Source organism: Microtus pennsylvanicus, chromosome 6 (genome assembly GCF_037038515.1).
Source record: "Microtus pennsylvanicus isolate mMicPen1 chromosome 6, mMicPen1.hap1, whole genome shotgun sequence".
Classification (NCBI taxonomy): Eukaryota; Metazoa; Chordata; class Mammalia; order Rodentia; family Cricetidae; genus Microtus; species Microtus pennsylvanicus.
Window position 1 is genome coordinate 8912532 of NC_134584.1, and position 26630 is coordinate 8939161.

Here is a 26630-nt window from a genome sequence, read left to right on the forward strand (position 1 = left end):
CTATTTCCATCCATTTGCATGCAAAATTCGAGAAGTCATTGGTTTTTACGGCAGCGTAGTACTCTAATGTGTATATATTCCATACTTTCTTCATCCATTCTTCCATTGAAGGGCATCTAGGTTGTTTCCAGGTTCTGGCTATTACAAATAATACTGCTATGAACATAGTTGAACAAATGCTTTTGTCATATGATAGGGCATCTCTTGGGTATATTCCCAAGAGTGGTATTGCTGGGTCCAGGGGTAGGTTGATCCCGAATTTCCTGAGAAACCGAAACACTGACTTCCACAGTGGTTGCACAAGATTGCATTCCCACCAGCAATGGATGAGGGTACCCCTTCCTCCACAGCCTCTCCAGCAAAGGCTATCCTTGGTGTTTTTGACTTTAGCCATTCTGACAGGTGTAAGATGATATCTCAAAGTTGTTTTGATTTGCATTTCCCTGATTGCTAAGGAAGTTGAGCACGACCTTAAGTGTCTTTTGGCCATTTGAACTTCTTCTGTTGAGAATTCTCTGTTCAGTTCAGTGCCCCATCTTTTAATTGGGTTAATTAGCATTTTAAAGTCTAGTTTCTTGAGTTCTCTATATATTTTGGAGATCAGACCTTTGTCTGTTGTGGGGTTGGTGAAGATCTTCTCCCAGTCAGTAGGTTGCCTTTGTGTCTTAGTGACAGTGTCCTTTGCTTTACAGAAGCTTCTCAGTTTTAGTAGGTCCCATTTATTCAATGTTGCCCTTAATGTCTGTGCTGCTGGGGTTATACGTAGGAAGTGGTCTCCTGTGCCCATGTACTGTAGAGTATTTCCCACTTTCTCTTCTATCAGGTTCAGTGTGTTTGGGCTGATATTGAGGTCTTTAATCCATTTGGACTTGAGTTTTGTGCACGGTGATAGATATGGATCTATTTTCATTCTTCTATAGGTTGACATCCAGTTGTGCCAGCACCGTTTGTTGAAGATGCTTTCTTTCTTCCATTGTATACTTTCTTATCCCTCCCTTTTGGCCTTGGAGACTCCAGCCTCTTTATTATTAAGAACACAGCTCTTTTATCCACCCTGTTCTTAGACTGTGGACCCCCAAGTTCTATTAAGATGAAATTAACCATTACCATCCCCCTTCCTGGGGGCTTCCAAAACCTGATACCTACTTGCCACTCAATAGCAAGTTCTTCATGACTCTCTGTTGTCTCAGAAGATTTCAAAGGTACAAAGGAACCGGTGTCTGCCTGCCCTTCAGAAGACTACAACATGCCAGGGTTTGCAAAGGCTAAACTTGAAGACATGTCCTTTTATTTACTTTTAAAATGAGCATACAGAAAGGGGCACGTTCCCTTTGTGCATTTTTATACGTGCATTGTTTGGGATTATCCTCCTCCCCGCTCACCTCCCCCGTCTCTCCCCTCACGTGAACCCTTCCGTCCCCAGTATCAATCAAATCAATCACCCTTTCCATTCTCATGTCTCATGTACTTTGCTACCTGCCCCAACCCATTCCTTAAAAGTCCCTTCCCCAACTCATGCTCCTTTCGTAGTGTCGAGGCCGATACCTGTGCTCACTCCCACATAAATACACACCAGCACTCCTAGCTTCTGAGAGGGAGAGAGATCACAAGTTCAAGGCCAGCTTGGTCAACATAGTGAGTTCCAGGACAGTTGAGGTTACATAATAAAACCCTGTCTCAAAAAGTAGATTAGGAGCTTTAATCCACACATGAGAGCCGTCATGTGGTATTTGTGTTTCTGTGTCTGGGATACCATCTTAAGATAATTTTCAGGTATATCCTATTTCCTTCAAATTTCATAATTTCTTTGTAGCTGAATTAGATGTCATTGTGTGTGTACCCCATTTTCACTGTTCCTTCCTACGTTTATGGATACCTGGGCTGATTTCATTCCCTCGCTGTTGTGAATACCACAGCAGCAAACATGGTTGCACAAATATCTCTGGGATATATGCCCCGAAGTAGTATATCTGAGTATATCATATAGTAGTTGTTATGATTCAATCACAATATAACTGACACTTCCGGGTTCCATAGCCACACATGTGCAGACAAGCCCTCAGGCATGACCCATGTGCAGCATGGTTGCATCACCTACATATGATGCTGCTGTGTGAGCGCTTGAATGCATGCATGAGCTCCATCATCTGCATATCTCCATATTATCCCCCATGCGCATGCACTAGGCAGCCTTTAAAAGCTGGACACGCCATCTTCAGCGCTCTCTCTCTCTCTCTCTCTCTCTCTCTCTCTCTCTCTCTGCACATCAACCTTCACCAGGCCTATACATGCCCCCCCAATAAACTCCTAGGTGGGTTAGTTGCGTGTTCCGTGTTTCCTTCCCACTCACACCAGGTAATTTCAGTAGTTCTATTTTTAGTGTTTTGGAAAGCCTCCATTCTGATTTCTGGGTTGGCTACAACAGCTCACAATCTCACCAGCAGTGAATGTTCTTTCCCAGCATCCTCTCTAACATGCGTTGTAATTCATTTTCTTCATATCCATTCCAACTCGAGTAAGATCTCTTGCTCCAGCTAGAGCAGAGGAAGATCTCTCACTTGACAAATATCAAGTCAAAATGGATCAGTGTTCCTAAGCCAAAAGCTGGAATAGTGAAACAGCTAGGGAAGAAAAACACGTCGAGCTAGGCATAGACACAACACACTTGGGAAACAGGGCTCCAGTAGTACAGGAAGTAACCCAAGAATTGACAAATGGCATCACAAAACTAGAAGAAAGCAAACTGTTGGCAGGAGGAAACAGCCTACAGAACGGGGTAAAATCCTTGTCAGGTGCAGTTCAGATAAGTTAATATTCAGAATGTATAAACAGGTACAAATTGAACACCAAAAAACATAAGCCTGCACATCAATAAACGAGCCAATGAATTGAACAGATAGTTCTCAGAAGAGGAAACACAATGGCTAATAAATAATTTCAAGGGTGTTCAACAGCCTCGCCTTCAGGAAAACACAAATTAGGACATTTCTCTTGAATGTGCAATAAAGGAATCTGTGAATAAGGCTCCCCAGTGGCCGGTTGTAACTTCAGGAAGAAATTCTCAACCCAGTAATGGGTTCTTTTGGTATTTGTAGGATTCTGTAATGGTTGTTTAACTGTCAACGGCAGGGTTATTGATGGATAATTGATCCAGAAAGTGTTAATGTGTGTTGTACGGTGCTGTGTGAATAGAATGGGAAATTGTGTATAGTCTATGGCGGTCATGGAAAGATGGTGCCGCCACCTGGCTGCTTGTTCTCTGGGCCCTGGAAAACCTACCAGTTGCGTAAGAGCTGGTGGGATTAGCATTTACTTGTTAATTAAATATCAAACTTACGAAAATGTGCAGGAAGCCGCCAACTGTTAACCTGCAAACATAAATGCCAAGGGCAGTATTGATGCTAAAGATGCCAGTGTGAAATTCTTGCTGTGAAGAATTAAAGTAAGCTGCTCTTTCCAAAGGGAGTCACACAGAAGCAAGGGTGGTTCGCTTTAGTTTTGACTTTCAACGTGATTGGAGGAAGAAACACTGAGGCACAGATCAGGTATAGATGGGTGTATCTATGAAGGTGTTTCCAGGGCTGCTTAGCAGAGGGAAACTCCATCTCAAATGTGGGTCATACCATCACAGGAGCTAGACTGAATTACAAGGTGGGGAGGGGAAAGGCCAGTTAGGTGTTTTCCCCTTTCTCAGCTTCCAGGCTGGTGGCTCCCACTGCCATGCCTCCCCTGTCATGATGGACAGACTGCATCTTACTAAGCTGTGATTCAGAATAAACCGCCTTAGGTTGCTTATGTCAGGCTCTTGGTCACAGCAATAAGAGAAGTTACTAACACTGTCGCTCTGGCCAATGCTTTTCCTTCAAGAGTATTGTCCTTGACATAGTCTTCTGTGCAAAATGGGCAGCCCCAGGAAGCCATGGCGGTTAGCATTTCACAGCTGGCTTGATGAAAGGTCGCAAAGCATGCCGCCTGTAGACAATTGAGTGACAATGGCACACAGCTCCGAGCTCCTTTCTGTCGACCCCCAAGTGTGAAGAGGCTTATTCAGTAACTTGTTGTGAACCTTGTCGGGGAATTTCTGCCCTTCCCTCCCACCTGCAGCTTGCCACTGCCTCCCCAAGGAGTGCTCCCTCCTACCTACCCACCCCCATGGCACTCCCTTCCAAGTTCTTGCACATGGAAGTGGGCTCCGCAGCCCATCCTATCCCAGAGACCTTAGGATCTCCTCCAGTTCTGTGATGAGCATCATGGGACTCCAGCCCTCTGCTGCATAGTTGAACCTCAATTTTATAATATGCATTTTGACCTTTTTATCGTGTCATTGCTTCCCCTGACATATAGTAAGTCCCTTAAGACAAGAATGGCTTCTCAATGCCCAGAGGCCTCCCACTAGACCCAGTATAACCCTGTCCACGTGAACATGCTTTGTAAGTAGGTGCTGCCTTGACACAGAGCTCTTTATCTCCCCTCTTCTGCTCCATGAAGCCCCTCCAACCCCTCACAGATGCTCAGAGCCAGTGAAGGGAAAATTACAGTGATGGCAGGCTCAATAATGAACACAGGTATTGTCAGACAGCTTCTGAGCGGTGTGGGAGGGACTTACCTCTCTATGGTACAAAACAGCACCTCTGACCAGAAATAGCACACAAAAAAAAAATCCCCCAAACAAAGCTTACCTTTGAAAAATGGTAGAAAATGTCAGAAGAAATTAGAAGTAGCCGGGTGCCACCCAGCCAGCCACCTTCTTCAGGACAATGATGAAAGCTCACTGTGCAGAGTTCATCCTAGGGGAGGAAAAGTAGGTCACATGCCAGCTAACACAAAGCTCCGGCCCCTTCAGGAGTGCTTGTCCATTGAAGTCTGCCTTCTCTAATGGCAATACGGCACTCACCTTCTAGGGCTGAGCGCGCTGGTGACCCTTTTCCCTCTCAGCTTCTCTTTGTCTGTTTGGAAAATCAGTGATAATTTGGAACTACGTCTGGTAACTAGCATGTGGCTGCATGCTGCTTTCTCTGATCCAGAAGCGCCCCTCCTTCATTTGACCAGCAGCATACATTTATTATAAGTGCTGCTACAGTGGATTTGATGTGTTTTCATTCACCATGTCTCCTCTTTGCTTCTGCTAATTTTTTCTTTCTTCTGTTTTTTTTTTAACAGTTATACTTTTTTCTCCCCAGTAACTTGGACATGATGCATTCCAACCTGATTATTTGGGGTTTGGTTTCCTTTTATTTTAAAATTTGTGCTGTGCACCTGATTCTCAAATTCTATTATAGCTGCATCCTGAACAATACAGGGGCCATAATCTAATCCCATCACCCATCCCATCATACAGGCTAGAACTGTTCAGTCTTTGTATATCTCATATTCTGCGATTAGTCACTTTATCATCATTCTAGTTGGTTAATGATTTATCTGACTATCCCTTCTGAACGTGATATCTTTCTCTGGGACTCAGCTTACTCAGTAAGCAATGCCTGTCTTCCTAACCCTTCCCATGAGAATACTGCATGATGGCCTTTTCACTTTACAAATCTGTGTGTCTTCATTGTGATCATTTATCATTTTTTAAAAGTTTGTGCTTACAATTTCACATTCTCCTGGCCTGTACAGTACTCAGAACTCTCTCTCTCCCCCTGCCTCTTCTTCCCCCTCCATTTCCCCTCCCTCTCCTCTTCCGTTCTCTTCCCTCTCTCTCTGTGTCCAAGTACAACATGCATATGGAAGTCAGAAAATAACTTTAGGTTTCCTCACCTTTCACCTTGTTTGAGATCAGGCTTCCTGCTTTTCTTTTATTTTTTCGTTGTTTTTATTGAGCTATACATTTTTCTCTGCTCCCCTCCCTTCTTTTCCCCTCCCCTTCTACCCTCTCCAAAGGTCCTCATGCTCTCAATTTACTCAGGAGATCTTGTCTTTTTCTAGTTCCCATGTAGATTAGACCCATTTTTGTCTCTCTTAGGGTCCCTTTGATGTCTAGGCTGGTTTTTTTTTTTTTTGCTTTATGTCTAAAAACCACTTATGAATGAGTTGAATGAGTACATGTAATATTTGTCTTTCTGAGTCTGGGTTGCCTCCCTCAATATGATGTTTTTTAGATCCATCCATTTGCCCTCAAATTTCAAGATATCATTAATTTTTTTTCTGCTGTGTTGTACTCCATTGTGTACATGCCACATTTTCCTTATCCATTCTTCAGTCCAGGGGCATTTAGGTTGTTTTCAGGTTCTGGCTGTGACAAATAATTCTGCTATGAACATAGTTGAGTCCTTGTGGTATGGAATGAGCATCTTTTGGATATATACCCGAAATTGGTGTTGCTGGGTCTTGGCTAACTGGCCCACTAGTTTTCAGAGATTCCTGTCTCTGTCTCCTATCTCAATATAAAAGCAATGGGATTGCAAACGTGTTCTGCCACACTGGGTTCTGTGTGGATCTGGGGATCTGGACTCAAGTCTTCACATTTGCATGCCTGGTGTTTTATTGACTGAGCCAAGTCCCCGCCTCTCTGATGGCAATGTGTTGGGTAGAGTTATCTTTTCAGCTTTTGGAAATCCAAGTGCACTGTGTCAGCACTGACTCTCCTGTGGAGAGTCCTGTCTGTTGGTTTGGCTTCCAGGACTTGAGTGTTCATCATGCACCTTTCTGTCACCCGGTCCATGGGTCTTGTGGATCCCAGCATAACATCTAGATCTTCCTTCCTGTAATTGTATGTTTTTCTTTCTGTATAAATCTCAATATAGTTAGTACCAGTCCTGTGTATTGGTGGTGAGTGTGGTCCTACCTATTTCAGTGTGAGGAAGAGCATGGCCCAGTGATGAACAAGAATGGGAAGAAGCAGATTTGGTAAAATGATGCTAGTTTCTAAGCACAGACTACACTACTCCGGACTCAGGAAGCATCTCCTCTTCAGTTGAATGATGCCTTCTGAGGACAGGTCAACGTACTGTTTGAAATGCTCTTATTTATAATGTTGAATCAGAATGGGACTGTTAATAAACCTCTTATTTTATCAGGGGTGATACTCAACAACTGAAAACCAAATACTCTGAGCTGTATAGGGAACTGCAAACAGAATCAGGGTTGACTCTTTCTATAATGAGTTAAAATACAAAGTTTCACTGTGGCATTTTCATACCCCAGTTTCTGTTCCAGGCAGGGTCTTTGTTATCCCAGAATGACCTTGAGCTTCTGGTCTCCCCACCTTCACCTCCAGAGTGCTGGGACTGCAGCATGGGTCACTCTACCCCTGCTTCTCCATTATCCTTTGATCATTTTTCTTTCATTTTAAAGTCATAGTCTTTTGGTTCTTCTTACTCCATCCTGGGTTTCTCTGTTAGCCCACAAAGCCTTTCTGCTTCCTCTTCCCAGATGCAAGCACTGATGACCAGCTATCACCATTTGCTTTTAACTCTGCCTCTTGTTGGCAATGTGGGGAGAAAACAGATACCCCTGCCTCCTTGACCCTTAAAACAATGTAGCCAGGCAGTGGTGGCTCACACCTTTAATCCCAACATTCAGAAGTCAGAGAAAGGCAGATCTCTGTGAGTTCATGGGCAGCCTGGTCTACAGAGTGAGTTCCAGGGCAGGCTCCAAAGCTACAGAGAAACCCTGTCTCCATAAACAAAACAAAACAAACAAAATAAAAGCAATGAACATTTTGCTTGCTGTTTATAAATGGTATCAAAGTACAGCCTTGAGGGTCCAGTGAAGACTGGGAGAAGGAAAGAAGCCAGGTGCATCCGAATCTGTGGTCCTGAGCCCACCAAACCCCTGTGTCTAAAGATATCTACACGTTCTGCCAGTCACTTGACTCTGCTGCATGACTAGAGACAAAGTTCCCATGGGTTTATCTACATCTATTTCAGTGAACATCTAGCCTAGGGGTGGAATATAACATACTCCTCCTGGAGAGTATATTGAAAATCAGTTCCCACAATTTGGTCTAAAACTTCAGAATTTTTAATTTTGTGATTTCAAAAGTGTCTTGTAGTAACTAGTTAACACTTCACCTAATTGGTTGTAATATGAACATCTGAGATTACTATGTGTTATCCTTGAAGTGATAAAGATTTGTGTTTTCTATTCTAAATCTTCAGTATCATGGGTATTTATTACTCCCAATACAAAGAGAAAAGAATTGATTAGAATCATTTTTATCTTTAGAAAAATACTGTTCCTACACCATAGACTTCAAACATAGACGTAATGTTTTAATTGACCAGAGCCCAGCCAAATATTATTGTCTGATAGAATCTGAGGTTGATAAGAACAATATTTTCTTGGATCTGGATCTTCCTACCCCATCTCTGTACAGAGCTCAGATCTGAGTGTGTTCTGTGTCAACACCACCACTAGATACAGTATTCCTTACACAATAGTGATACACTTCTTTTCACCCATGACCCTTGTATGTCCTAAGAGTTAAGGGCCACCATTTTGGGTAACAGATTCAAAGGCATTGCTAACCCCTCTGAAAGCCCTGTTGTTTCATCAGCATGGGAAATACAGGCCTGTCTCCCTGTGTGCTAGTGCGGGGCAGCCCTGCAGAGCCCAGTTAATGTGATTCCTGCTCCAGCCAGAGATTCAGCTCCTGGGGCCAGTCAACACTGACTCTACTCTGCACTGGCTTCTCAGTGCAGAGTGCCTGGGAAAAAAAAATCTGAGTCCTCGCCCACAGGAAAGGACTTGTGTGCTGCAGGTCAGGGGCTGTGGGTGGGGGTGGGGGCCAAAGTAAAGAGTAAGAGGGAAAAGAAAGATCTGATTACTGACATCATCTGAAGAAAACTGAACTAGACTCCGAGTCACAAAGATGCCGTGCCGTGCAGAAATACGAATGTTTTCTTCATTGAAATAATGAGAAAAGTCAACACTTGTGAGTTCCTTTCCTGTGCCTTAGGTTTACGTCTCTGAAAAGGCCAAGGAGGTGGGTGCGCAGACGGAGACAAGATAGCATAATTAACATACAGAAAGTCTCGCAGCTGTGGGGAATTGCATAGAAGTCGCTGATTGGACTTTTACCCTCAAACAGCCTCTCGTTCAGCATCAGCCTTATTTGATACTTGTGTTGACATTCAACATATTACACTGCTTATGTCAACAATATTTTAGGAGGAATTCAAAGAGAACATGTGAAATAGGTAAAAAAAAAAAAAGTAGGTGCTGTTTGCTAATGTTGCTGGGGACTGTCTCACATTGAGATTTAGGGAGATTGTGCCAGGTCTACCACGATAAAATTTGGGAGTAGTTTTGTGCTCTCTGGAATCCAGCGCCTTGGGACTAGTCTCTATTAGGAAGGTTGAAACCTCTCTCCCTAGATTCCCTGGAGAATTCTGCAGGTACTGCCTGTCATATCAGATAAAGGGCACAATCCTCGTGTGACCATGTGACTCACTGCTGTACTCTACCCTCAGACCTACACTGGGGAGACTCATGGTGCCTCCATTGTGAAGTGGAGTAAGAGCAGCCATGAGGCACCATAGTACACGGTAGAGCCCATGGAAAGCAGTGAGGAAATATGAGCTTCCATTCTATGACAATTGTGATTCTTGCTCGTAGCAAGAGAGCTTCAGTAGACATGCGTACTGGACCGTGGGCTGGAAGCATCCCACATCTACTTCAATAAAGAAACTAAACTCTGTGTTTACGTGGTCTATTCTTATGGCTAGCTGCTCCCGCAGTAAAAGAAATGGAAGTTATGTTGATCTCTTTTCTCCAAAAATTCACTGAACTTGTAGTTATTGTTTCAGATGACACATCCGGTCAATACATCCCCCAGAGTGACTTAATTAACTAAAATTTTCCCTCTGCCAGAACTACCTAAAATCATAATTTCAGGTCTGTCTGAAAAGACACGCAATCATATCATACCTTTGTCATAGATGCTTAATTTCTTCTTAACCTGACAGCCCAGCCAACATGATTTTAATAAGGTCGTGAGTTGTATGGGTCCTCAGGGAGGGATAGAACCGATTTGTTTAATCTCTGAGATGTGTCGGTGTTTCCTGCTGTTTTAAACACCATCATTTTATGCTCCAGAGAGTATACTACACAGCAGTATGCCTCTTCTTTCTCTTCCCGCACAGCAATGCAGCAAGAAAGCCTCTGCCTCCCTCATGTGGCTTCTGAAATCATCCGGCATCATCGCCAACCGCCCATGGCCAAGGATCTCCCTCACGGTTATCACCACTGCCATCATCCTCATCATGGCTGTGTTCAACATGGTGAGCTCCTGGGCTGGGTCAGGGTTGGCATGGGCAGAACCTTTCCTCTGTGATCTGCCTTGTGGGATGGGTTGATTGGTTTTCATCTGGCTTGGTTTGGTATGTGTGTGGATGTTTTTGCTTGTGTGTATCTACCCACCACATGCATGTCTGGTGCCTGCAGAGGGCAGAAGAGAGCATCTGATCCCCTGGACCTAAAGCTACGGAGGGATGGTTGGCAGCTAGCGGGTGGACTCTGGAGATCAAACCTGGATTCTAGAAGAACAATCAGTGCTCTTAACTGCTGAGCCATCTCTCCAACCCTGCGTCTTGCAGTTTGAGGTGTCCTTATGACACCAATCACTTCCTGCCTATTCAACCCTCTCACAGTTGCCGCCATCCATCTGAGGACAGAGAGGCTTTCCACAGGCCTTGTGTGAGGAAGATGGCTTTGTGGGATAGTTTTCCATGTCTTGTCTTTTGGTGTCTGCTCAGCAGACAATCGGGATAACCAAGCAGGCAAGCAGGATAGCACCAGGAGAGACAGCATCCAAGCCATGACAGCCAACCACAGGGGCTGCCCTGCAGTCTAAAGAGGCCTGGCTGCAAACCCCAGTTCTTCCTAGACTGAGATGGTAGGAGAGGTTTTCATTGCACATCAAGGTTCCATTTCCACTTCTCAGCACTGAGTACTAAAACCTCTGTCATGGTGGATCTAAGAACCAAATAAGCCCATGTTCTCACCATAGCTAACGTAGTGCCCTGGTTCTGTAACCGTGGAACCAATGGTCAGTCTTTTCATTTCTGTGTTATCATTACTTCTTCTTCCCACAAAAGAACACTTGGGCTATTATTGTGCTTGGGGTGCATCCTTATTAGTGCCCTCTTGCCGTCATCATCATCGTCATTGTCACCATCATCATCATCATCGTCATTGTCACCATCATCATCATTGTCATCACCATCATCATCATTGTCACCATCATCATCGTCATCATCATTGTCACCATCATCGTCGTCATCGTCTGAGCTAGGGTTACTATTGCTCCTATTAAACACCATGACCAAACCCAGCTTGGCAATGAAGGGGTTTATTTTACTTACATTCCCACATCACAATTCATCACAGAAGGAAGTCAGGGAAGAGACTCAAACAGGGCTGGAACCTGGAGGCAGGAGCTGATTCGGAGGCCCTGGACGGGTGTTGCTCACTGACTTGCTTCTCACTGCTTGCCCAGCCTGCTTTCTTATAGAACCCAGCACCACCACCTCAGAGACAGCACCACCCACAATGGGCTGGGCCCTCACCTGTCCCATTAGGAAAATGCATACATGTTTACCTATTTCCCAATCTTATGGAGGCATTTCTTTCTATTGAGGCTCCCTCCTGTCTGATGACTCTAGCTTGTTTCAAGTTATCTTAAAAACTAGCCAGGATAACCATCCTCAGAAGGTCCTTTGTCACAGTATATATTGCAGATGTCACTAGTGGCTGGGAACAAAACGGCAGTGTCTTGAAAAGCTCTTTCTTCCTAGAAGCATAGAGTGAGGATACAGTGACAGATTTGACATAAGGTATTAACAATAAATGGTTTAATGTCCCCACAAGGTGGGAAACATTCATTCTCAACAACAAACATGTATATAAATGTCAAAGTGCACCTCGAGCATTGTGAGATGCTGAGAACCCAAGGCCTGCTCTGACTCCCAGGAGTTCACAGTGGAAAGTGGGAGACTGCCAGCTGGATAAAGCAATCAGCAAATCATCCTAAAAACACGTTGGGGAGGGCAGGATGACATGGGGGTGAGGAGCAGGTGGGGAGACACTGGGGAGGTCAGGACAGCAAGGGGGTCAGGAGGAAGTGGGGAGACCCTGGAGAGGGTAGGATGACATGGGGGTCAGGAGGAAGTGGGGAGACCCTGGAGAGGGTAGGATGACATGGGGGTCAGGAGGAAGTGGGGAGACCCTGGGGAGGCAGGACAGCATGGGGGTCAGGAGGAAGTGGGGAGACCCTGGAGAGGGTAGGATGACATGGGGGTCAGGAGGAAGTGGGGAGACCCTGGAGAGGGTAGGATGACATGGGGGTCAGGAGGAAGTGGGGAGACACTGGGGAGGGTAGGATGACATGGGGGAACAGGCAAAACACACATGTAAAATAAAAATAAATCATTTTAAGATGTAGTTATTATTGAGTAAAATGTTACAGAGAATGTTTGATTTAATCCCTTGCCTTGTCCAATCCCATGGCAATAATTCTACTTGTAAGATAATGGAGTCCTCACTTCTGTCCACCCCCCACCCCTGCATGCATTTTCCCTTCCTGCTCACGGAGTGAGCTCCCACAGTAATGTCCTGTTGTGTCAGCATGCTGTCTTCACGACTCTTGTCTTCCTATTGGCACCATTTCCCTTCTGTCACAGAAAAGCTTCAGTTGGCCCTGTTTTCCCGGCCAATAGCCGGTGGTCCCTCTTAGCAGCTTCTCGAGGCTCAGCTGCCATTTGTCCTGTGCACTCAAGATGGCACAGATGTATTCAGGACAACCTGAGAGACCCGGGGGCTGTGGGGTAGCCCCGTGCCGCCGACTGCGGAGATGGGCAGGGTACATGGGAGCTTCCACAGATGTCACTTGTGGTTTTTCCGAGCCTGCATACAAGTGGGTCTGACACAGTCCCCGGGAGTCGTGTCTGAAATGACCTCAGATGTCACCAGGATTTTGAGTGTCCCACATTCATCTATGTGATGCTAAACATCTAGATGAAAAGTGAAGGAAAATATTAGTTCTCCATTTTTTCCAGTATAAGGTTTTGTTATCAAATTACAAATGCCCTTGTTTTGTCCTGCCTGCGTTTCCAGCTGGCTGTCTCGGGTCACAAGTAGGAGCTGGGTCATTAATGAAAAAAGAGGCCATGAATTTTGAAAGACACAAAGGAGGGGTACTTGGGGCGAGGAAAAAGGAGGATGAAGCAATGTTATTATATATGATAATCTCAAAAAAAAACAGAAGAAATGATGTTGAACAGAAAGCCGGAGCACCCTGCCACGGTTGGTGCCGGCCCTGTGGTGATGCCATCAGGTGCTCTCCCACATCATTTCCGGGAAACTTCCAGGAGATCTGGAACAAGTCAATCAAACACAAACTTGGGACTCACGCAGTCAAACAGTGAACAACCTAGATGAGTTCTAATGACATCACCAGGCACAAATCACCACGTCAGATCCTGTGTTCACAGCTAGCAGTGCTTGGAAAACATGTTTCTGATTGAGATTCGACTGCTGGGAAGTATAATTTGATTTTTTAAACAATCTTATTAACACTCAATGGGGCTATCTTATTCTAGGCAATATAAATTTTACAGTTGTCACCAAGACTTTAGGAACTAAAATGGCTCCAACAAGGACTGCCCTAAACAGTCATGACACTGGAAATTCATGCTATGAGGAGAAGTGAGGTAGCTTAGCGGTGGAAGAGTAGGGAAGAGGGACTGGGAAGGATCATGCTCTGGGGATGTATAAATTCTAGGAAGTTAGCAGAAGTGTGGTCGGAAAGCATTCTTGTGCACAGGGATTGGCAGTGTCTACTGATTTTTTTAAGATTTAATTTTATTTTATGTGTATGAGTGTCCACGTATGTGTGTGTACCACACGCATGCAGTGCCCCCTGAGGCCAGAAAAAGGTATCAGATCCCCTGGAACTGGAGTTATGGACCATTGTGTGTCTCCAGGAACCAAGCCTCGGTCCTCAGCAAGAGCAGCTAGTGCTCTTAACTGCCAAGCCAGCTCACATTGGCTACTGGTTTTCAGATTCATAGCACTGTGCTTATGTATGGCATCCTGGCAACGGCATGGCTTCACAGAGGCTGTTGCTACCCACACAACATGAGCATGGCACCTCATTCTTCTTCTTGGTCTCCATGGTGACATCATCAAGAAGTTTTTGTTAATTATTTTTTAAAGTCCTGGGTTCCTACAAGTAGACTTGGTGGTATCTCCCCAAGCCAAAAAGGCTCTGTTTTCTTCCTTTCTGCACTCTTCCGTGTTTAATTAATTGCACTTGGGATTGATTGAGTCAAGGTCTGTGGTGCTTTAGGGCATAGCATAGGCCTCGTAATTTCTTCATTCTATTTCCCTCCTGTTACAATTTTCCCAAAGAATTAAGAGAACTATAAGTTAACTGAAGATTGTATACCTTGCTACAAATTATTTAGCAGCAGGTAAAGACATCTATGTTTCACTGACTTTTAACTATATATTTTATTTTTAATGGATAAAAACACTCTGTCTAGTACCATTGTTGGGGGAGGAAAGAAATATCACTCAAATTATAATAAATAAACATCTTCTCTACTTGAGATAACTGACAAGAACCAAAACATATAAACACCAAAGAATATAAACTGGTAAACACAAACACAGCAACCATGGGAAAAGTGCAAGAAAGGTTTACATGTCAACCTTGAATGCTAATATTTAGCCCAGTACCAAACACACAGCCTAGATTTACAGATTAATTTCTTTCTGGAGAGAGAAGCTTGTGAGAGTCCTGATTTCCTAGTTTACCTTTCCAGAGTATGTCTATGATCCCCAGACACAGGACAGAAAACTGATCAGTGGTCACCGAAGCAGTCCGTTCCTCATCTTGTCTAGGGGAGGGGGTTGGGTTTGTCCTGCCTTTCAGACAAGTTGGTCCTTTGCCTCTGCATGCTGACCTGGATACCCATGGGTAATCCCACCTGTCTTTCCAGGAATCATGGGAACACCCATTTCCTCAAGTTTGTAACCCTTTCTTTACCCACCATCTGTGAAGCTCACAGATCATGTATGCAAATATGATCGTATGCAAATGTGACTGTAGGCAGATGTGCTTCACTGCATGCCTGAACCAAGATGGCAGAGACTGAAGACAGCTCTGTGTCTCTCATTTTGTGAGTGGCGGCTGAATATCTGTGTGGGGATGATGACAGCTTAGCAAGCCTTCCCGTGCTGCATGCATTTCAGTTTAACTCTTGATTCAGTTGCTTCTGTTTGCAATCTTAAAACCTTGGAGTTTCCGTACTGAAGGTGCAGTGTTGTGATGGTTGGTTACTTATTGTGTAGAACATCCCAAAATGTCAAAAGGAGAAATTAGAGCTGTAATCATTGGCAGTATAGGGACCCTCGACCATCCATGGACTGCACATAAGAAACGTAGTCATTCATGAATGCTGCTCCCACCTTCTCCTTATTCCATCGAATCTGCAACAATTCACTGAAGAAAACATCGTTTCTCTTTGCAGTTTTTCCTGAGTGACTCTGAGGAGACCACCCTTCCTACTGCCAATACAACAAATGCAAACTTTTCTGTCCCAGAAAACCAGGCAGCGATTCTCCATGCACGGAACTTGTTTTTCCTCCCGGTAAGAAAATTGCATCTACTGGTGTTTTGCTGTTTGCCTGTGATGTTTGCCTAAACAATGCAAGGTCCTCAGCCTCAGAGGTGACTTAAACTTAGCCCTCCATCCCAATCATAAGTCTTCAGAAAGCAGATTCTGCTCAAGGAGCCCCACATTGGAATGTCCCAGCTATACATAAACCACATGATGGACTCCGGAGCTCTGGAGCCCCTGAAAGTAGCATGGCTTAGCAGATCCACCCACTGGAGCAGCAGGGAAATTGTGTGGTGTTCACAAGACCACACATCTCTAACCCCATATTATAGGACATTTAAGACTGACAGGGAATGGGGCAGTATGGGAAAGAAGGTCCCACTTACCTCTGGTCATGACATAACTCTTGTTAATAATAAGTATAATAATTGTAAAAATTACAGTATAAAATTACTTTATTAAAAATTGGCTGTTTTAAATATAAAAGCACACCAACTCTTTACACTGAAAACTTCAATGTGGGAATTAATTTTAAAGATTGAACAGTTTTCCCCACAAAGGTTTTGGTCCAAGTGTTTACATACTAAAAGTAGATAAGCACAATGTTTAAAAATTCATTTTGTTACAAACAGCCTTTAAGTTAAACTCAGCCTTTGAATAAGATGTTTTAAAATATTCAATAAATAACATACATTCATAGTAACTTGCTAAAAAGTATTACTTAAAACCATTCTAAGGCACATGATCCCAATTTTGTAATAATGTGTATAGTAACATATATCGGAAGCATGGAGAGACACATAGAGATGATATTACTGGCCAACTGTGGATGCTGGGACCATTAGACTCTCCCCTTTCCATGTGTGTTGTTTTATGTACTTCTAATTCTAACATCAGATGCTGCTAGCTGTAAACTTTCATAAAACAGCAATAAACCCCTTTTTAAAATGACAACTTATGAACACTCCAAGTCCTTACAAACAATGACAAAATTGTAATATCCCTATGCCAAAATCATAAATTTTACTTAGCTTTGGTTGGGCTGGGTCCTGTTCTGAACTTTTGTTATTGTATATGATCTCCACGTGAGCCCTCTGTGTTACCATCTGTGATCTCCACGTGTGTTCTATCTCCACGTGAGCCCTTTGAGGTGGTTGGCATCATTTCCATCACCCTTTGAGGGGCAAAAGGGAGACACAGGACCCTTCCTTGCAGAAAGGAGCTCTCTGTGAGAATCAGATGGCCCAGGAGATGCAGGTAGATGCTCCACCATGTTCATCTCTTAGGACAACCTCACAGCTCTGAAGAACAGCTTGGGGTCCTTGTGTCCCCTGAGCAAGGAACCACCAGGCTGCAAGTCATAACCTCATGTACTCTTTTTGTAAAGATCGTATTTACATTTAATTTGCTTTATTAAAAATCTATCCTGCTTTAACACTTCGTAAAAAAAAAAATACACTGGTGGATTACCAAAACTAAAAAGAGCCAATTAAAAAGAAAAAAACACTCAATGCAAGCCTACATTCTGTGAGAGTCTAATGACACTAATTAGCTGTATCAAATTACTATCAACATTCTTATCAAGTCTCCTGGGGTTCCCCAGAGAGATGTTGGTCCACCCCGGAGCTATCCAAAGAAGGACAGTGCTAAAGTGTATTGTATCCATGGGTCTTCAGAAGCCCCCTGAGGTTCCCTAACTGCTCACCCAAGATGTAACGAGGGCTGATTTTGAGAAACACGCCGGGAGGAGACGAAGGCTTTGCTGCTTACGTGTCCACATTTCTCTTATTTCACCTGACCACACTGGCCTGAATAATCCCATCATGGCCCTTGGTCTCTTTCTATTTTCTGTGGTGGCTCAGAGCAGTGGAGAACCAACATGGAGTAGTCTTTCGTGAACAGTTTAGTATTACAACACTCACTGTCTCATAAGATGCTGCCACCCTCAGGAGGGACTGGCTGCCAGGCATCCACGCAAGGAAACTCTGACTTCTGCTAGAGTGACCCAGTGTATCATCCGATGGCAGTTGCTGTCTCCTCTGAAAACAGTAGTGTGAGATGCAAGTTCTCCAAAGTAAAGGGCTTGCGCTGATGCTGCACAATGCCTCCACTCAACTGAGCACCCCATCACAAAGCGGAACCTTGCTCTAAGGCCACTGCAACTTTTTCCAACTCTTCCTCTTCTGTGAGAACAGAACTCGTGAGCTGACATCTGTAGCCTTCTGTTGAGCCCCATGGGCGTGACTTAGAGTGAAGCCAGTTCATGAATGGTGCATCCCTGTGATGAAAACCCATCTGGATGCCTTATGGTGCATGCATCCATGTCACTGAACTAAGATGCTCGCCCTTTCTTCCATGTTCTTTCTGTCCTGGAAATGCTGGAGGTGAAGCCCAGCTCCTTGTTCTTCAGATCTCCGTGATGTAGCAACAGAAAGCCTTCAGAAATGGCAGGTGCCTGTCTTTGGCAAGTCTGTCTTCGCTGCAGGTCTTGGAAGCTGGACTTCCTGCATCTGTTCTTTGCAGGGAATCTATAAGAATGACGTCACAACTCTCATTGTACACTGAAGACGCTGAGATATTGACAGTTATGTCGCTAGCCAGACGTCACCGGGCTGATAATGAGTGATGGAAGCGGGCCTGAATCCATGGCTCTTCCACACCTGCCTCCGTGTGACAGACAGAGGGGAGGTGATCAAGGAAGTGGACACACCTTTCTGGGGTCTGAGGTGCAGTGTCCCAGCATCCTTATGGCACCTGTCCAAGAGCTTGACCTTGACCCTTGGATCAAATCCTCAGCCTAAATCCTGATTCAGAGAGGGTCTACTCTGAATTATGAATTCTCCTTTAATAAAATGCCTGGTAGCCTGGTGCTGTTAATGGAGATATCTGCAGGGATTTAAATCCTTGCGTGAATTAACAAGTTGACAAGGCCGAGAAAGATTCTACCTAATATCGTCTCTGAAAATCCCTTCAGTGTGCTCAGCGCCCTCTGTTTTCATCTTCAAGAAAAAAAAATGACATGTGTGGATGACATGTCTTCAGTCTGGGTAGTTTTGATTTTTTTCTGAAGTGTTTGACTAGTGTTTTTTATTATTTCTCTTTGCTATTCCAGATTATTTCAGAATCTCATGAAAAACACACTCAGGTGTGAACCATCAGGTCAGAGGATAGAGATGTGCACCTGCCTCCCCAGCCAGCTCTCATGTTGACCTTGTCTGTTCGATGGTACCCCCAGATGCAACAGCTCAGTGTTTCTTAGTGACCCTGAATGTGTGTCCTTTTCTCCTGTCCCAGTACTTCATATACAGTTGTATCCTGGGCCTGATCTCCTGCTCTGTGTTCCTGAGGGTGAACTATGAGTTAAAAATGCTGATCATGATGGTGGCGCTGGTGGGCTACAACACCATTCTGCTCCACACCCACGCCCATGTCTTGGATGCGTACAGCCAGGTCCTGTTTCAGAGGTGGGTAGACCTGCTCCGTTGGTTCTTATCACACTCGTGGCTGTTACGGTCTTATGATCTTATGTTCAGTGAAAATTCATCAAAGCTGCTGCTCTCAGTAATCGCAGTGAGTTTCTTTGAAATGATGGTTCAGGAATATGAGGTGTGTTTTCATTCTTGATAATAGAATATGTGTTGAGAGATGCGTGTCGAGAATATGCCAGAGTTAAGAGAAAGGATTTGTATAATATGAACCCTTCCTACCCTACCCCTGCCCCCTTAGGTGTCCCTGTGTTGCCCAGGCTGGATTGAGCTCCTGGGCTGCGATAATTCACACACTTCAGCCTTTCCAGAGGCCAGCACAGCATGACAGATGTGTAGCGCCATGCCCATCTTCATAAATACTGTGTGGTAGCAGCATTCTGGGATTGCCTGCCTCGGCCCTATTAGCATTTTTCCCTAGGCGGTTCTTGGCTGCAGAATTGTCCAATATATGGTGGGGTGTTTAAATATTGACATTTCAGCATTCTACATACCAGTCTTAACATAGCCACTCACAGCAGCCAAACCCGTACCCAGAAAATCACTCAGTCTCCCCAGGAGAGAGATTTGGAGACAAAATGTCATTCAGTTAAAAAGGAAAAGCACTAGACAGAATAAGTAGCTGCTTTCACAAGTCATGGTGTGAAGATTCCTTGTAGAGTTTTCTGAAATACCACTGTGCAGAAGCAAAAGGTCAAACCTAGAAACTTTCTTGCACTGTAAAAAATCTGACTGCCAAGAGAAATACAATCCTGTTGACTCTCCCCAGGACCGGATGCAGGACGGCATCCTACCAAAAGGATCTTATCACAGTCATCACACAAAAGCATTCATGGGTTGACAGTAGTGTTTGCACAAAGTTTTCAGTTACCAAACTACTTCCAGAAACTTCTAAAGAATGCTTGATCCGTACTTGAAAGAGGACATCTTAATTATCATATTATCCATTTCACGTCTCAGTAGCAAGGTGTTTCCTGCCAAGCCTTGGTTTCTAGGCCTATCGGGAATTTTCTGTGAATACTTCGCCTTTTCCTTCATATCATCCCTCTATTTTTGTGGGTTTTTTTAGTTTATTTTTCATCGCAGGACGGCCTTGTACATTCCAAGCAGGTTCTCTATCACTGGATTTTATCTCCAGTTTTTAATATTAAGAGTCCTCAAATAAGGCGCACAGAAATGTTGACCCGGAAAGATGGTTTGTGCTGATAACGTGTGACCTCTTCTCCAGGTGCGCAAGGTGACCCCTCACTGAGCGCTTCTTATCAATACAGAAACTTTCAGAAACATGGCATCAACAGTTATTGTCACCTAATTTAATTTTCCCCATCCTCTGTGCTGTGAAGCTTGATAGTCTGTAATCGTGCTGAGGGCACGAAGCTAGAGAAATGCATAACTGTATTAAAGGGAATGTTATTATTCCTTGATATTAATAATAATTATTAATTATTCCTTAGCCAAGATAAGATGAAACTAGAAGTTAATTTTCCTATAAATTCTTAAAATCCCCAGGCAAGCAAGCTTTATTATCTCTCCACTAAATCCAGCGAGCTTGTATCGCTTCCCTAGATAAATGTACCATTACTGGCTTTTGCATACCACTGATGGACCTATTAAATTTTCCTTTATTAAATTTAAAGTGCTGAGATATGTCACATGTTTGGCGCAAAGTGGGAAACTGGATTATAAAGCTTGGCATGAGGACATTATCGCTCCTGTGATGGGACTATGCACTGAAAAGACACCATCACCAAGAGGCTCAGCAGCGGCAAAGCGGCTGCTACGTATTTGTGGGGTGTCTTTGCACCCTTGCTTTGGAATTCCAGTGACCTCGCACCAGTGGCGATGACTGGTAGAAGCCAGCATCCTCTTCAGGGGCTACACCTGTCACTGTTCGGAATCTCCTTCAGAGAGCTCTGCCCTTCTCCAACAGACACCTGTAGGATCTGGGAATTCTTTCGTCCCTAAATGCATTCCTCTGCTGAAGGAGCAGTGATAGAAACAAGGGACGGAATAGCCCATCACCTCCAGTCGTACGGTCTCCCCAACACCAAGGGAACCCCGAATAGAAAGCCCTGAGAGTAGCTTAGTCACCCCAGATGCCCATGTTTCCTGTTTCCTGCACTTTCAAGGCTTGGTGTGAGTGATCAAGGTTTCTCCACGCTTGGCCTGTTTTATTGTGCTGAAGAGAAAGTGGAATGTGTTCGGAAGCTTGCCTTCTAGTCCAGATGCCAGAGTTCACTCCAGTCAGAGAGGGAGCGTCCTCAAATCCCAGAACCCCATATGCCCTTCCAGGGGGTAACTGGCTTAGAGATGACCAGAAAACATGGGCCTTCTGCTGGAGCCAGTGCGCTGCTGAAGCCTATCTGGTCATGTCCCTTCCCCTGCTCATTTCAGGCACTGTGTCCTCATCCCCTCCTTGATCCACATTTTCTTGACCCTATTGGCTTCCTACCAAAGCTCGGTTGTCATAGGTCAGCATTCTTCCTCTCCATAGGGGTTTCTGGAATTGTCCTTCATTGTTCTTGAATGTTCTCAGGGGGATGCCACCCAGTTCTAGCCCTCCCTCCAGAGGTATGCCAAAAACCAAGTCTCTTCTGTCTTGTTTCCATCCTGGAAATGAAGATTGACCATTTTCGTCCTCAATAAATTAAACATGACCTGTTTGAAGAGCCATACACACATATACGCACAGAGTCTTGAGTTTAATTCTCTCAAATTTAGTCAGACCCAGAAGTACTGCTATGCCTACAACTGTGCCTAGCATGTTCTTGGTGCTGAATGAATAAATAATACAATAAATAAATATGATCAGAATATGTTCCAAACAGTACAAAGGTCCCAAACACTGACAATAATGAACCCCTGCCCCATCTACTTCCTGCCTCTGCAGCTCCTTGAGGCCAGGTCACTCAAAAGAAAGTTTGAAGAAGGGCCATCTCTGTTTAATGACAGTGCCAACAAATGAACACAGTTGGCATGTAAGGCTCACCAGCATGCTTTGTCATGGTCTGGTAAGGGGCCTTCACTAAGGCAAACTTGGCATCCATCATGATAACTACACAAAGAAAGTCTGTACAGCTGTGCAAATGTTTGGCATCTTCACATCTTCTTCTGAGTTCTCTTTTTCCAAGAGGGCTAGCAAAGGAAGGAGAAGCCAGCACTAGAAAAGCTTTTGCTACTGAATAATTCATAAGATGACATCAAAGGTGTCATTACCAATTCATAAATGTGGCAAGATTTTTCAGGAGGAAACATCAGACTGCATGGGGCAAGCGTGCCGCTAACGGTCCATTTGTGGCGGGTCAGCAGCATCCCGGCACCAGATAAACACTTCTTCTGCGTCACTTCACAGGAAGGATATGTTTGGAAGGTGCAGAATGAGTTGTTCCCATATATCTGGGTTCATTCAACAGCTTTACATATTGTCTGTGAGACCATGTCCACACCAGTAGAAATGAGAAATTGAGGAAAAATAAAAATAAAAAAACTCCCAGAGTGGAAGAAAAAGCCATTGAAAAAGTCCGTTGTCTGGGGTTACAGGGCTGTGGTGGAACCTGGACAAAGGCTAAAGTGAGCTCTACTGAGGCTGCTTAGTTCTTGGGGCATCATGGGAAAAGAGAGCCCACGTGTCCTATGCTGACAACCCCTAGCCCCAGCAGCGAAATGTTCATGTCCTGTTCACCTGATACCCACCCAGTTAGGGGTGGTTGAAGCCTCTGTCCATCCATCTCTGATACATGTTTTGTTAGTGGCTGGCCTTGACTGTCACTAGCTGCTAGTCTCTTGGCCTCCAACCTTAATCCACTCTGATTTGCGTTTTGTTAGTGGCTGGCCTTGTCTACCAGCTAACTGCTGGTCACTTGTCACTGCCCTCCAACCTTACTCAAGTGCTGTCAAGTACTAATTTCTCCGTTCTCATTTGCACTTGATTAACTCATAGCTGCACCATGTCAGAGAGTTCACCTGGCCACCAAGATGTAACCACAGTCCTTCTGGGTGACCCCATATTTAGACCCTTGCCTATGGTGTGACTTCATAGGCGGAAGCTTCTGGCTAGAACCAGCTTTGCAGTTTATTCTGTTACAATCAGCTGTGTTAGAAGCAAGACTATCAAGACAATGGTGTCTTACACTTGTCGCTCAAGAATTTGGGGTAGAGGTAGCCAACTTGTGGTCACAGCCCCAGAACTGTGTCCCTCTTCTTAACCATCTTGTTCTCTTATCTCACACCCAGCAATAAGCTTTCTTATTCAGCTTCGGGACCCTGTCATGGTAACCCTTCATCTGCCCTTTGACCTCAGTCTCTGTTTTCATTGCCAGATCTGGAGCAGCTTCAGTCTTCAGCAAGGGCCCTTTTCCCTCAGTACCGAGGGAGCATCTTTGGCATCCGTGAGATCATATTTGTGTCCATTTGCCCAGGTTGCTTTTCCTCCCCAGAGTAATGAAAATGTCCTGTGTACCCCATCAGAGCAGTTTGCTCACAGGATAGAGACCGACTGTTCGCTGATTTCTCTATCGCTCTCACCCCATTTATCAGAGTGTTTTGTGCATTAGGATTCCTAAATCTTGAGGGTCAGGATGATTGCTCCTTAGCAGCCTCAGGCCGAGGGCTAGCCAGCTACATATTAGTGTGTGACTACAGGCGTGTGTGGGGCCCAATCCCCCAGAGTCCAGCCTATGCATGGAAAGAAGGCATTCATCCCCGTCCTGCTAGAAATCGCTGTCAGAAACATTTAAAATTACACTGGCTGCGTCTCCTGGCTTCACAATCAGTGATGTTGTGACCTGATATCCCACTGCCCAACCACAGGAGATCAAAGAAGATTAATCATTGTGTGCATTGTGTGTGTGTGTGTGTGTGTGTGAGAGAGAGAGAGAGAGAGAGAGAGAGAGAGAGAGAGAGAGAGAAATATTTGTAGAACAGAGAGAAATAATATTGGGTTAAAAGTATGAGAACTATCGTTTTATATAAATGGCTAAACCCATTCAATGATTCAAGTTATGACACTCCACACACCACCCCCAAAAAGATAAAGAATACATTGACATTTTAATTCCCAGGACTTTACAATGTGAGCTTATGAGAAAATCAGATAGTTGAAGATGAAAATTAAATTAAAATGAGATCAAAGGTGCCCCCCTTGCCAGAATGGCTGCAGTTTTCTAAGACTATGGCCTGGTGAAGAGACAAACACAAGCGCTTGAGGTCGCCCAGCGATGATGAAGTCGGACCCTGGTGTGACCCAGAAGCAAGCCCAAGAGAGCCCTAGAAGCTGGATGGAGACAAGGGTGCTCTAGTTTCCGAGGTGAATTGTTCTAAATGCAACTTGGCTTCAGACTCCCAGCCTCCAAGTCTACGAAAGAGCACTGTGGTTCTATTTGGAGCCACTCGGTGATGGGGCCTTTGTTGCTGCTGCGGTCGGAAGCTGACAGTGGTCAGAACAGTGGAGCAAACTCTCAGGAATGGATCCAGAGTTTGCTTTAGCTGCGCCTATTGCTGCCAGCCCCATCTACCTGCTCTTGAACAGCAACCCAAGAGTAACCCCAGAATGGATCTTCATGTGCGAATTTAGCTTTCAGATTTTGAACTGAATCCTATCTTTTTTTTAAATATTTATTTATTTATTAGGTATACAATATTCTGTCTGTGTGTATGCCTGCAGGCCAGAAGAGGGCACCAGACCCCATTACAGATGGTTGTGAGACACCATGTGGTTGCTGGGAATTGAACTCAGGACCTTTGGAAGAGCAGGCAATGCTCTTAACCTCTGAGCCATCTCTCCAGCCCTGAATCCTATCTTTTGTCTGCAAGTGTCCACCCCTTGGAGAGGCAGCCCACAGTTAACAGGTTGACCATTCATTTTACTTACTCGGTAAAAGATACTTTGGAGAGAACATTTTGAGAAAATTCGGTTCTTTGTGATGGACAGGAAGTTTCACAGCAGAGAGGGCCATCCACCTACTGGCCCCAGTGTTCTGCAGGCTGTGTGCGGCTTTTTGTAAGGTGGGTTGAAGTCTGGATTTTGTCCTCTCCAAGACAAATGAAGAAAGCCTCCCCCTTGCTGCTTTCCCTCCTCCAGCTCACTGCTGTCTTAAGTCGTTTGGAAGGTCTGAAAGACAGGAGGAACTATGGTGTCAACCCCTTCCCTTGCCAAGTTACTCATGAGGTGTCCCTGTGAGGCATCCCCAGACAACATCCCAATGGCTTGCTTACGCGCACTCTCCACGTGTTAAATGAAAACCTAGCCAGGTTCTGAATTCATAAGAAGACCCTGCCTGACTCTGACCCCTTGTCTCTGTATTTGAGGCCATGGGTCTCTTAATGAGAGATCAAAAGGGAATTAAGGGAATTGAATCTTTATTGTGTCTCTGAAAAAAAACTGCAAAATTCTGACCTGTGTGCTTAGCTTTTTATTCTTAGTTTGGTGTTGGAGGAGTGGTAGCAGGGAGGGGAACCTGTCATTTCTGTCTCTGTCCGGTGGCTTACAAAGCTAGGGAACATGCACTTGCAAAGCCCAGCCTGTACCTTCCGGGGATGGTGGCTGTGCTATTCTGCTCTTACTAACCAGTCCTCATGGTGTCCATGTGGTCGATGCGGAGGAACAGAAAACTGAGTTTAAAGCTCACTGATGTCACCGTTGTTGTTAGATACCTGCTTTCCCCAGCCATTTAAACTGTGCCATTAGGCACATTTGCCTGAGGCCAAGAAGAACTCCATGCCATAAAATCAGCTCCAGTGACAGAAAAGCAGCCCTGCACCCTCCTCCTGCTTCTTGGAGCAATTGAGACATCCTTGTGGTAAATGAGGTCGGCCTCCTGACAGCCACAGCAGGTGTCCCCCAGAGGGACAAGCACAAAATCACAGACTGCTCTTCTGGAGAGTTCTTCGGTCACCGGGAATGGGTGATTCCTGCAGAAATCCGCCCTCCCTTCCCTCCTCATGTTGCATTCTGCCTGTGAGATTTGCTGGTTTCCTGTTCCCCTGTCTTCTAGCCATTTCCTTCTATTGTCACCGTACACTGAATACTGAAATCAGCAGTGCCGTTTAGAAAGAATGCCGTGGGTCGGTCTGTGTCCCGGCGTATGCTAACCAATGTATCCAGAATGACCCCGTAAGGTTTTCATTGATATCACCTTTGATAGATGGGGATGACATTCACAAGGGTTTCTCCAAAGTCCCACAGCTCATAGTCCCAGTCCTGGCTCCCTTACTTCAGAGCCCACTGAGCTACGTCCAGTTCTCTTAGGATCTCACTCGCCCCTAACCTTATGTGAGGAAACTGGAAGCTCACAAAGCAAATGAAGAAAACGGTTGCCAGCCACCACGTTGTCCATGGGGCAGCATCTGTGCAAAGTACCCATTGTTTTCCAGCTCTTCCTTATACTTATGTGGGGAGGTTGCTTGCCAGAAAAATGCAGGCAGCTGCCAAGAATTGCAGTGGATGTCTCCTTGCATTACTGCAGATGCGCCAGGAGGCATTGCCTTGACTGCTGCACTGGGAAGGGAAGGCACAGCCCAGCTGACCGCAAATTGCCAGCGTTTGTCTAGATCAGCCATTCGATTAGCAATGAACAGGATT

General features: G+C 44.8%; 1 protein-coding gene across 1 annotated transcript in view; it reads left to right on the forward strand.

Annotated features, from left to right (window-relative positions):
- The window catches only part of Adcy2 (adenylate cyclase 2), a 343570-nt gene that overhangs the window by 285292 nt on the left and 31648 nt on the right, over window positions 1-26630 (forward strand). The window contains exons 16-18 of the mRNA XM_075975732.1: window positions 10086-10223; window positions 15477-15596; window positions 18861-19030. Of these exons, the coding sequence (XP_075831847.1) occupies window positions 10086-10223; window positions 15477-15596; window positions 18861-19030 (428 nt within the window). The remainder of the gene's footprint in view (window positions 1-10085; window positions 10224-15476; window positions 15597-18860; window positions 19031-26630) is intronic.